Source organism: Aquila chrysaetos, chromosome 12 (genome assembly GCF_900496995.4).
Source record: "Aquila chrysaetos chrysaetos chromosome 12, bAquChr1.4, whole genome shotgun sequence".
Taxonomy (NCBI): domain Eukaryota; kingdom Metazoa; phylum Chordata; class Aves; order Accipitriformes; family Accipitridae; genus Aquila; species Aquila chrysaetos.
The window spans coordinates 15,779,068-15,791,566 of NC_044015.1; the positions used below are offsets into that span (position 1 = coordinate 15,779,068).

At 37.2% G+C, this 12,499-nt stretch overlaps 1 protein-coding gene across 1 annotated transcript in view; it reads left to right on the forward strand.

Annotated features, from left to right (window-relative positions):
* The window catches only part of CDC73 (cell division cycle 73), a 119,126-nt gene that overhangs the window by 28,903 nt on the left and 77,724 nt on the right, over positions 1-12,499 (forward strand). Inside the window, exons 9-10 of the mRNA XM_030033874.2 lie at positions 738-816; positions 11,650-11,714. Of these exons, the coding sequence (XP_029889734.1) occupies positions 738-816; positions 11,650-11,714 (144 nt within the window). The remainder of the gene's footprint in view (positions 1-737; positions 817-11,649; positions 11,715-12,499) is intronic.

Here is a 12,499-nt window from a genome sequence, read left to right on the forward strand (position 1 = left end):
TTCTTGAACTCAGTGGCAGTCTGCTATAAAAGCTATTTAATCATACTTGGATTTGGTTTTGTTGCCACTGGATTTAACAAAGAACTAAATTTAAATAGCAATATGAAGTCCAACATTTAAATGTTTGCTTCGTGTTGAATTCTGTAATTTGTGCATGGGACTATTCAAATGTCCCATTCAGAATAGTTGTGAATACATAACTAAGCCATCCACAAAAAAGATTGAACAGGTATTTAGTGTGCCTCTAGATTGGTGCTTTTTTAAACTTTTTTCCCAGAATGCCTTTTTTCTGCCAAAGTTTTTATTCTGTAGGTTTAGCAGAATTTTAGCTTAATCAGGCTGGCAAGGAACATTTTGTGTGTGTTGCTGAAGGCTTAAATTATGAGTTGTCAGTTGACAGGTTCTTTTTTTACCCCTCCCCACTAGTTCTTGAGATACTACAAAAACTCAGTGGTTTTGTAAAACTTACAGGTTTTAGCTAATGTACTTTGTTACTGCTACTTTAGTTTTGCCTCAGGTTGTTGTCGTGGCTTTCAGTATGTATTTCTAAACTCTATTTCTCTGAGATTGTAAGTAGATGTTGAAGGGAAATGTACCAGAAGTTTTCTAATGCATTGAAACTCCTGCAAAAGCGAACTAATTTTATACTCTTTAGCAGTTCCATACAATACTTTGACATTCAAAACCCATCAAATACCTTTTAGTATATTTTACAAATCTTACTTAACCTGTTTTAGGATCCCACTTTACGAAATAAGCAACCTATTCCAGCTGCCTACAACAGATATGATCAGGAAAGATTCAAAGGCAAAGAGGGTAAGTTGATTTTAATGCTGGTTTTAAAAGGGGAAAAAAAACCAACTGGGAAATGAAACCAATGAGTTATAAAGTTTGGGTTAGGGGATTTTCTGTGCTGTTACTTTTCAAACCTAAGAAAAGACCAAAAAAAAGCTGTAACTGTGCCTAAGTAATAAAGTCTAAAAATACTATTTATTAGAAATTATTTCTATGTCTCAGGAAGCAAACCGAAACCTTAAAACCAGAACTTTGGGGCGGGGGGGGGGGGGGGAATAAATTATTTGTTTGGGTAAGGTTATATGCAATTAATAAAAAAGCAGAACTGCAAATATGACTGTCTGGTGCATAAAATGAAATAGATTGCCTGTCCTCAAACAATCAACAAGTACTTTAAAAGTTGCTTCTAGTAATTACAAGTAAATGTTATTAGCTTGTTAGGTCTCTTTAAATTACAAAACAAATTGGTAACAGCAGTGCTAAATATGAGCTCCCTTCTGGAGAGAAGATGGAAATAATCTACAATATTTAAGAATTCTCACTTATTTTAAAACAGGGTGGAAAGTTGAACTTGAGTGTTGATTTGTCTTTCTAACTCAAAATTTTTCTTCTGTCCCCCTTGCTTTTATTTATCTTCTGTTGTAGTACAAGTTCTGGTTATTTCATGTTTGTGTCTTGTGGTTTTATTTTGCAAGTCTTGTGTTCGTTGTGATTGGATGTTTTTGTGTTTCTTGCAGAGGGCAAGGCAAATTTTGTTACACTTCTGAGTTGCCTCTTCCTTCGAGTTCTCAAACAAAATTATTCTCTTCTTTAATGAAACTTCCTATGCATGCTTCTAAAGGCTTTCTTTTCTGACTGCAAGAACTTACATGCTGCTAAATGCCCTTTTAAAGTTTAGCTGAGCAATTCAGCTTACATCTTTTAGAGTATTTGGCTTTGTCCAAGTTAGTACCAATTTTTGTTCAGGGAAACTGAGTAACATTCATATGCAGTGTATGTGAATTCTCAGATTTTGTAGAAGTGCTGTACTGTAGCTGTGTTCAATCTTATATTGAAATGACATGATTGTTTTTGCTATATAAATAAATAGTAAGCAAGAATATATTACAATAGTACTTGGATATTCAGTTTTGATTGTAACTGGAGAAAGAAAAGCATAAAATATAACACCATGGAGAATTTCATGCTGTAAGAAATTTTTGAAGGTTATGTTTTCCCATGCACCTCATACTGGATAATGCACAAGAATTTTAGAATCTAACTGTAGCTATCTCTGAAGTTAATAAAAAAAAAAAAGTTTTGTGGATATGCACTTATATGTGAATACATTCTTTAGGTTTATGGGGTTTTTTTTGTGTGTGAAACTTGCTACAGAAAATTTGGTCAGATATTCTATTATATCCTCTTGAAGTCTATTCCCTGCTGGCCTCAATATACTTTTATTTCAGTGCAGTGGTTTTTTACTACTACTCATTGACAATTGCATGGGGGTGGCAGGAGAAAGCTGAAGCAGGATATTTGCTAGCTTTTTCAGCATTGAAAAATAGTCTACAAATAACATTCATGAAGAATTAATTGTTATAATAAAAGCCAATGGAATTGGGGAGAGAAAGGAAGGGAAAAAATACAAATCATACCAAAACCAACCCTTCCGTGAATATTTTTACTAGTTCTTCTTCAGTTTGCTTCTGATAACATTTTAAATCTTCAAGACTCATGTATTTGCTAAGTAGTTTTACTACTATTTCCTATTAAGAGTTAAAAATACTAAATACCTATCCTGAACAGTATGAAATAAAAGGTGGAGAAAGAAATTAATGGACAAGTGTAACAGTTCAACTGTACCAAAGCATTTAATTCATTGTGGACTCTTTTACAACAAGAAACTTAGGTAAAGGAACGGTCTGTGTCCTTCTAGGTGACAAGTTACATAGTTCTAGTAAGCAATCCATGTAGACAACATCTGTACTAAACGGGTGAATATATTTTATGCTTTTAATGTATGTGTGTGGTTCAAGAGGGAACAAAAAATAACAGGTTTTGCATGGCAGGAAAAAAGAACCCAGGAAAGTTTGAGTAGCTCACCAGTGCTGGTTTAGTGTAGAAATTTCTGAGCAGAAATCGAAGATGACTTAAGTGGTTGCTGGGGTGGGGGTTGGGGGGGGGGGGGGGGGGAAGTGCAATTTCTGCATTTAATAATGATGAAAAATCCATTTTTATGTTATGTGATTCTGAGAATGTGGTCTTGGGTTTTCCATCAGTGCTGAAATGGAGTGGACTGGACTGCAGCTCTTGTTGCAGTTGAAAGGTTCTTTTGTGATGTGGTTAGGAAATGCCTGAAATAGTCATATTCTACCTGGGTAGTTGTTATTACAAATCTGCATCTTTCTAGGACGTGTTTATGTGCCTTAGCTTACACAGTTTCTTATATTTGGTTTAGTTACATATGGAGTTAATTTTGTATTTTAGTTTTCTAGGTGTATTTAAAGAAATAGGTGGTTTAAGAATAGCACTGGTATAATACCAGGTTAGATAAGTGTAGGCTAGCATTGGAAGTACAAATTAGGTGTTCGAAAGAATGTATTTCAAATACAAGATTGACTTATGAAAGGTATTGATACAGCATTTATGGAAATTACATAGAATTAGCAATTAATGTCTGGATTTCTTAGGAGAGGACCTAGAGATATTTGAGATCTTCCTCAGCTACAAATTAACTTTAGAAAATAGCAGATGATCTTCTGAGGTATTCTATTATAAAATGATAACTTTAAAATATTAGTCTAACTGAAACTTACAGTGCGGGTAGTTTATGAAAGACAATTAGGCATTAACGTTTTCCTATGCCATTTAGCACTAGTAATGTGATTTGCTTAAAACTGAACTGACTATACGTATCACTTGCAACCATATCACAAGTGAATTCATTCCTTAAAGGATCTTTAATTTAGTTGCCCTCAAAATTAAGTTGTGGCCCCCAAATAGTCAGTGCAGAATTGAGATTGCAAGCAGAAATAGTCATCAATAAAAGTAAAATAAGGCACTTTTTGTTCCTTAAAGACTATTTTTTTTACAGTTAGTCTAGTAAGAATTTGGAATTATGTGTTTATGGAAAGCTTGCAGTACTGGGGATTTTGGGAAAGAAGTCTGAAGGAAAAGAAGGATTATTATTTTGAGTTTGAGGTATAATAACTTGCAGTCTATATACCATTGTATCCATGTGTATTAGTAATGGAGGATAACACCTGAGATAAAGTTGAACCTTTTAGACTTGTGTCACTCTGAAAGGTTTCCACATCTTACCCTATATGATGACTGTGTATGTGGTTGGCCAGAGATGTGGAAGGTAAGATGGTATGATGCGTGTAACAATGTGCGTATTGGTGATTTTGGCTGAACATTGAAACAAAACCAAAAGACGCTATGTCTCTAACCATTTGGTTTTGTGTCTCATCTGTTTGCTCTTTCTTCAGAGGTATTGAAACTACAGGAAGGATTCACAGTAGTCACCTCTTAGCTGCATCATGATTACAGCTTATTGTTTATCGGCAGTTTCATGTAGTACTACAGTATTCGTGAAGATTTAAAGTTTAGGCAGCATGGAGGTGAACTGTTTTTTCGTTGAATATTTGTGTGGTTTAATACAGAATTTTCCCATTAACAGTCTTGTTCTTAGCATAAACAATTAAAAGCTTATAGAGCTTAGATAGTAAATTTAGGAATTTTAACACAAGGCATTAAGTAAACTGCTGAGTTGCAGCCAAACTTCTCTGCTTCTTGTGATGGGTCATTATTTCTGATGCGTTTTATCAGGATGCCTCTCTGGTTGGCTTACATAAAATTTTCATGCCAGATGGGACAGGCTTTGCTGCTAGAATGGTTTCAATTGCTTTAATAGTAAATGTGAGGGAGTTGGTAATTGTAAAGTACTATTCTTGAAGAGCAAATAATCAGTTACACTTGCAGTCAACAGAACTGCTTATGCAGCCCTGAGTCAGTAGTTGGTAACTTTCTCTCAAATGAGTGTCTTGTTACTGCAGCTTTGGTTAGGCAGGAGAGAGAAATCTTTCCTTTGACGTTCTTAAAGTTCTGTGAATTATGCCATAGGAAATGTATTAGAATGTCTCTTGCAGTAGGACTCGTATGTCCTAGATATTTCCACAGTGGAAGAACATGTTACTTTGCAGTGCACCTGTCATGCTGAACTTCTCAAACAGTTTTGAGGTGAGGAATTGAACTCCCTGTAATTATTTGCCTTGACTGCTGTTGGTTTTGTTTCCTTCATGCTGGCAGTAATGGTATCATCTCTTCAACAACATGGAGCTCCATTCTGTGCTAAACTTTCTCTACTTTTCATTTGTAGTCTTATTCCTTTCCTTCATATTACTGCACTTAGCTATTTTTTTTTTACACTTTATTAATGTAATTTATTAATGTGCATCTTTACTAGTGGTATTTTATTCATGCCACAGACCATCTTGTTCAAACTACAGTCTGTCGTATCTTCTTGAGCAACATAATTTTAAAATCCTTTTTAGGATTTTTAAAAAATCCTATGCCCAAATGTCATTTGACACCTAGGAAGGTATCGTATGTCCTCTCCTGTGTGCCTCAATGTTTGATATATATCATACATATTTATTGATGTATATGGTTTGCAGTACAGCCTGTGGTATACCAAAACTTTTGAGCTGATGTGTTTGGTTCTGTAGGACATTCTAGGTACAAAACTGTTTTGGACGCTATACCTTGTTTTTTCCCCATTTTTTTGAGTGGCTTTACCTGAGATCCTCCTTTTCACATGCTTGTTTCTTCAGTAATTCCAGAGTGTGAAATAGTGCTGGGATGATAATCTTGAAGATTTAAGATTATTGTGACCCATTGAGTGCATCTCAGATGACAAAGCAAAGTTTCTCTGTGCTGCTCCAAGTGTTAGGTCTTTAAGGTGTGTTCCAGGACCATTGTTCTTGTTTGCGTGCTATTGTTGTTGTCAAGGTTTCAACATAGCAGAAGCCAATTGTTATTAAAAAAACCCCAACAACTTTTACTTCTATTTAGTGTAAATTGGAAAGGCTTTTGCTGTACAGCTGTGTGATTTCAGTCCATGATGGTGAAAAGAATATTGTTTACCACACCCAAGTGTTTCCTTCAGGAAAGCTTGCCGTTGACTTCCTGCTATTGTCGTTTTATGTTTGAATTATTCTTGTAATCATATTGGATTTTCAAACATAGCTGCAGTTTTTCAGCAGTATGCGTAGCTTTCAATCAGTTGTGTTAAGCCTAGGCAACAGGGGACTATGAAGTTTTTAAGCTTGAGGTAACTCTGGACCATAAATTTTTTTTTTTCTGTCCTATGCATCGTTAAGAAAGTTTCTTTATAAACTATCTCTCATTTAAGTATTTTCTTTTGAATTGTGTGTTTTCTATTTACACAAGGAGAATATGAGAACTGGTAGCAGGAGATCCACAGTTCTGAAACTTGACTGCCTTGTTAGACTTTTATTTATTGCATTCATTTTTAAGGTTATAGGATTCTGCTTTTCTTTCTAGCAGAGAATATGTGTGAGAGATTTACATTTGGAAAGAGATTGCGGTCTATCTCTATCTTCTGGCTTGGTGTGACCAAGTAGTTTGATAACTTTCAATGCTGTACATTCACTTCAGTGCTAGAAAATACACAGATTCATACTGTAATTTTTTTTTATTAGTACTGTGAGAAACTTTTAAGAACTTTGTGTTAATTACTTGTAAGATTATTACTGAACTGTTACATATGAACTGTGCAGAGAATTTTGTAAACTAATTAGTGTAGCTTGGAAATTTAGGTGTGAAACTTTTAACTTGTTAGGGTGTAGTACTGAAGAGGAGTGTTCAGTAAATGTAGAATGAAATTTGGTGTCAGTGATTTAATTACCATGGGTGTGAAGTGGGGTAGTGAATCATTTCCAGGCTGTCTGTAGAGCTGTTGCTATCTGGGTTTGAAGAGTACACAGCTGAAAAAAGAAGTGGTTATTGAATCTTATTCATCCACAATTCAAAGAAAGTCTTTAAGTTGAGCTCTTCAGTGTTTCAGAGACATGCTCCTTTGTTCTGTTTCTGTTTCCCTGGACTTCCTTCCAGAAATTGAGGTTAATTTGAGTCTTTTTAAAGCTATTATTCTTTTGGTAATGTATCAGTGCTCAAGTTTGCACCTGGATTGGATGGCTAGAGCTGCAGCAGGTGCAGAATCAAAATGCAGAGTGACCTAAATGGATGTAGGGCAGTGGGCTTTAAGCAAATGGAAGGCAATTTGAACATTAATACTTATATGCAAGGAAATGGAGCATATGCCCAAATGGCAATGGAGAATATAATCAGTCCAATAAGCTGATGCGTTAGGGTGCGTATTTTCATTTCCAGGTCTTAATTCTTTTAAATGAGAGAGGGCACTCTGATTCATGGTGATGCTAGAAAGGTACCTAGTGATGAACCACACTGGAAAAGTGTATGATTCTTTTGACAGTCTTTGGGTCATTGCAGTGTGAAATTGTGATTGTAATACATGCAATGAATGGAGAAGAAAAGATAGTCTTAATGTTAACTGATGGTAGTTTGTTTTTGAAGCATTAGAATTGGTTATTCAGTACTAGTTATTGTGTTTAGTCTCTCAAGAAGTAGTTTTTAAGGTGTTTGTTGATGTCTGTGTTTTTTAACAATGCTTATATGTTTATAAAACTGATTATATTTGGAAAACAGAAAAAGTTGCAATACAGTTCATTGCAATACATTAATGTTGGACTCTGCTTGCATTCTTTACGTAATGTTAGACCTGTGTTTAAAGTATTTAATATGGACTGCTTTTTGCCTAAGGAAATGTGTATGCTAACTTTGTTTAATTTTATTGAAAAATCCTGGTGTGTTGAAGACTCAAGCAAGTGGTGTTTTTTTTAACAGTTGTTCTGCATCTAATTCCAAGTTTAAAAATAAGGGTCCAAAGACTTGCCATCACCATACTTTTATTTAAAGGGCTCTTTTCTTCTTAAATACCCTTTTCTTAGTAGATGGCTTGTAATTATAACTGTTTCCTCTATTACCATCAGTGAAGCTGTGATTTTGAAACTGGAGTTGCAAACTATATCTTGGCCAGCCGTTAATATTTCATCTCTGTGCTGGTGCATGACTCAGCAGCACAGGTTCGAGCTGGTTTGGGAGGGAGGGGAGAAATGTATTGCTTTTGCATGTTTAATTAAAGGGTATGGTACAGCATTTAAGCTGATGTATGCTGGGGGCATGTCCCCTGGTGCTCCAGGTTGCTCTGTATTCTGCTTCTCTTTACTGTGGCCTGTGGTTCCTCTTGTATCCCATGTCTGCTTTTGAGCAGCTGCGTCAGGGTCAGCCACTGCCCTCAGAGAATGCTCTGGGAGAAGTGCGTCTGCTTTCTAGCCTGGTCCTTGAATGTCTTTTACAACCAGCTGCATTAACCTGGCTAACACCCTCAGCAATTTTTGAAGTGGGAATGCGGCTATAACTGTGGAGTCCCTGACTTAGAAGCATTTGTTTTTTGCTTTGCACAGGCTGTATACAGTGAGTGGAGCTGAAGGTACTACTGTATGTGGCCAAGTGTACAAACTGTTGAGACCTTATAAAAAGGCACAAAAGTGCAAGTGGCAGGGCTCTCGCTTGTAGCAGTGTTTATTTCTGTAAGAAAAGTGAGTGGCTGACTGGTAGAGTATCACATGGGAAATGTGAGAGGATCAGGTCAAAAAAGCTATATTCTGAGAAAAAAGTGTCCGTGCTGTTACCAGTTACAGGAGGGTTGCTGCGGTTATCTGGAAGCTGGCAATGCTTAACTGTCATTCACTGGTTGCTTGAGAGTTTGAGGCAGGAAATTAGAAAGCTGGTGGGCAGTTTTGGAGGTGGTTTCTTCTACTTGTCCCACCCTACCAGCAGGTAGCAGCTCCTGGGGTCTGCAGTAGACCTTGTAGTGGCTGCAGTAACTGTTTGCAGGAATGTAAGTGGGTACCTATGTTCTACTTTGACCATTTAGCATCTCTTAGATTTACATTCATAAGGAAAAGTACTATGCCATTATTTAGAGATTACCAGAACTGTTTTATTTACTACCTGAGTAGCTGTTAAATAGCATTGGAAGGCCTATGTAGCTGCTGAAGATGTTCAGCAGGCAAGAGTGCCCACTCTAATGCTTGAGGCAACAGGTGGCTCTTTAGGATCCTAGTTGTTTGCTCCTCTTGCTTGGAGGAAGGGTCAGCACAAGGCTGGGAGCAGGAAGCTGGTAAGAGCCAGAGCTCTGGTTAGAGGCTTTTGTGGCTTATTAAATGAACCAGGACAGATTTTGAGACTTGGGGAGATTTTTGCAAAAGATGAAACCATTGGTGGTCAAGCAGAGGCTTGTTCCCTGCCAGGTGCCTCTCTCCCCTTTGATTTACTTTCTAACTGTGCTGCTAAGTCTGTGGGCCTTTATTCCCTTTGCAATGCTGATGGAGACTTGGTTTAGGGTTTTTTAATTAATTGAGAAGGAATGCAAAGTTTTACTAGGGGAAAAAGTAGAAAAAGAGTCCAGTGGAAAGTAAGAAATGAAACGGGGAACAAACATGTAGAACTAATTATAGAACCATGATTTGTGCTGGGAGGAAAGAAACCTTGGCAGGCCAGGTACAACGGGGGGTGTTGCTTTGCTGGCCTTGTTAAGGGGTATCTGTATTCTTTGGAGTTTGGGAGGAACATCTGGCTGAAGTAGTTGGAAATTCTCCATGTCATAGGCAAGAGGAACCCATAATAGGTCAGTCTGGAAAGGGGAAAGGTTCCTCTGTTGGTAACCTTCTGAAAATCGCAAACAACTGTTAGCCTAGGTTAAATGTCTCTGATTTATGTCATTTCAGGTCAGCAAAAGCGTGTCTTCAACTTAGGCGAGCTCTATCAAGTATTGTGCAAGGCTCCAGGCACCACCTGAAATATTAATATGCTCCTTGCCCAGAAACAGTGACCTATATAGTCACAGCAAAAACTGTTATCCATGGAAGTGTTGGTTGGATGCAACTTTACCATCTTTTAACTCGAGTTCAGCTGTATGAACCCTGAGCTGACTAATGCATGATTACATCTTTGGGCTGGGGGGAAAGGTGGTATGGCAGTATCAATTTATAAAGGGAAGCTAGGCTTCTTTTTCTTCTTCTAGTAGAAAAGACTGCATTCATGTCTTTTCGAAGACCAAACCGAGTCTCCATTCATGTACCTGCATTTTGCATTCTCAGAATCAACTCTGTGTAGTTCAGAAATGCTCAGTCCAGCAGAAGGAGAGGGATGGCCTTGAGAAGCCAAGATGAAGAAGGGCTGGAGCTGAGGTGACTTTGTGTAAAACAAAACGTGGTCAGTAACACTAGGCTTCTCCACTTGGTAGTTGATGGTAGGTCTGGTAGCATAATCAAGGGGACAAGGGGGGAAAAGTAAAGCCAAAAATGGTGTTCAGAAAGCAGCTACCTATCTCCCTGGTGAGAGTAGTATGATCAGTTTTCAACTCTTGCGTATCTTTTCTAGGCACTGGAGAGTTATTAAATCTGGGAAACTTTTCTGCCTCATTTCCTACAAGTGTCTGATAATCTTCCACATCTAAGGAAGAAAGGATGAGCAACCACAGATGCTTCCCAGAGCATCTGCATTGTTTTCAAGGTTGTCTGGGTTTCAATTTAAGTTAATTTACTTATGATAAGAGTAAGAAGCTTTAACAGTCTTGAAAATCTAATATTTTTCTTGAGTTTTTGTAGGTTCAGGTGTGAGCATTACTTTGATTCTGCATTATTTTTGGTCTATTATGTTTTTGTGCTGATGCACTATATGAAGGTGGTGTAATAAATGGCAAAAAAATCTTCTAATTCCAAAGACCTGTTTCTGCACAGTATCAGTTACCTTTACCCAAGTCTAGTTGAAATAGCCCAAAAGTTGCTTAGGTGTAGACAAATGCTTACTTATCATGGTTTAACTGCTGATTATCATGCCATTTTAAGTATGAATTAATTGGGTGGTTCGTTGATGGGGTCAGTTGACCGTAGATGTATGAGGCTAGGGAATTTACAAAAGGAAAAAGGTTTTCTTGCAAATCCTGGTGGCAGTATTCAGGAGCTGACTTTGGTCTTAGACTGCTGAGAATAGGAGGACAGAGAAGGAGTATTCAAAAGCAAACAGGCTAGTGGCAGCAGGTTTAATCGCTGAGCACTTGCAGGCTTCTGGCACTTATTCAGCATGAATTCAGTCCAATTAAAACCACTAAAAAAAAAAAACCACCCAAACCAGCCCTTTTTATCACCTTTACTCTGGTAGTGTGAATTTATGCAGATTCTATCCTCTGTATCATATGACAATGACATTGTTGCTCTTCTGCACTCCAGAAGTGAATTTATCATGTTAAGTGGCCAAGGTTTTATAGTCAGCATTTCTTATTATGTGTATTTTTCCATTAATACAAGTTGAATATGTTGCATTATAGTGCACTCTGGGAATATGAGGCACCTCTCCATTTTGTAGTGAAGAGAATTTCTGAGACTGCCTGCATGTTGTAACATACTATCACAAAGATTTAAATTTATATCCTTTCTCTGGAGTGGTTTGAATGATTCTGTGCAGCAGGAAAAACTTACTCTGGTTACAGAAATCAGAAATACCAAATGAACATCTGTCTAAAGAAAACACAGATTTCCTAATTACTAACCAGGCTTTGTATTGTGAACAGAACCTAAACCACTACCAATAGCAAGATGCGTTCTTTGCAAAAATAATTTCAAAGATATTTCCAGTGTTGTCTATTTAGACATGACATCCCTCTGTCCATAATGATTTACAAGAGCCTTTTGTCCTTTGCAGAAACGGAAGGCTTTAAAATTGATACCATGGGCACCTATCATGGAATGACTCTGAAGTCTGTAACGGTAAGCTAAAAGCCTTTTCTTTAAATATGTTTTCTAGTAAATGATAGTGTACATATATATATGTATTATGTCAGCCTGACCTAGGCTCTGGAAGGTCACTTTGGTTGACTGCCAGAATTGATGAAAATTCTTCTCTGTGAAAAGATAAAAATGTTTTGATTTGGTCTGCACGTTTTAGAGATCTTTGCTTAAGGGATTTGTCTGCAGTAAAAAGGTGTGCTGGGAAGGCTTTGCTGGCAGGTTGTTCTTGTGGAGGTGCAGCCTTTTTGTGCTTGAGTCTACTAAGATACCCAGATTTTTGCTAGCCTTACGTATGTCTGTGAAGGACATTTTTCATAACCATAAGTGATAAATCTATACTCACAAAACTGAAGTAATAAAACTAGGTTTTGGAGTATTGCTCTGTTTACTACTCTGCATTTAATAACCATAAATTTGTTCAGTGGTGGAAGAATTTGACCTCTGCATTACTGTTGAAGCTTTCTAGCCTAGTGAGATGAGCTTCTTTTGTATGACTTCATAATGCTGTCAATGGGAATTGCTATGTATGCAGATGAGAGAGAGACCCTCAAACAAATTTCCTTTTTCTGGCCAATGTTTGTCTGCTTTTGTGGAAGTGGGTTGAATGCTGTCAAACAAATGCTTTTTGATCTGCTGGTAAGTAGGACAGATGCTACAAAACTAATGTAGAGCCCTCATTAAGGTTTTTGCCATCTGCCTACCTATATAAATCTGATGAATAGACAGCACTAAACACTCTCCTAAATCCATGTACTACTTCCAGT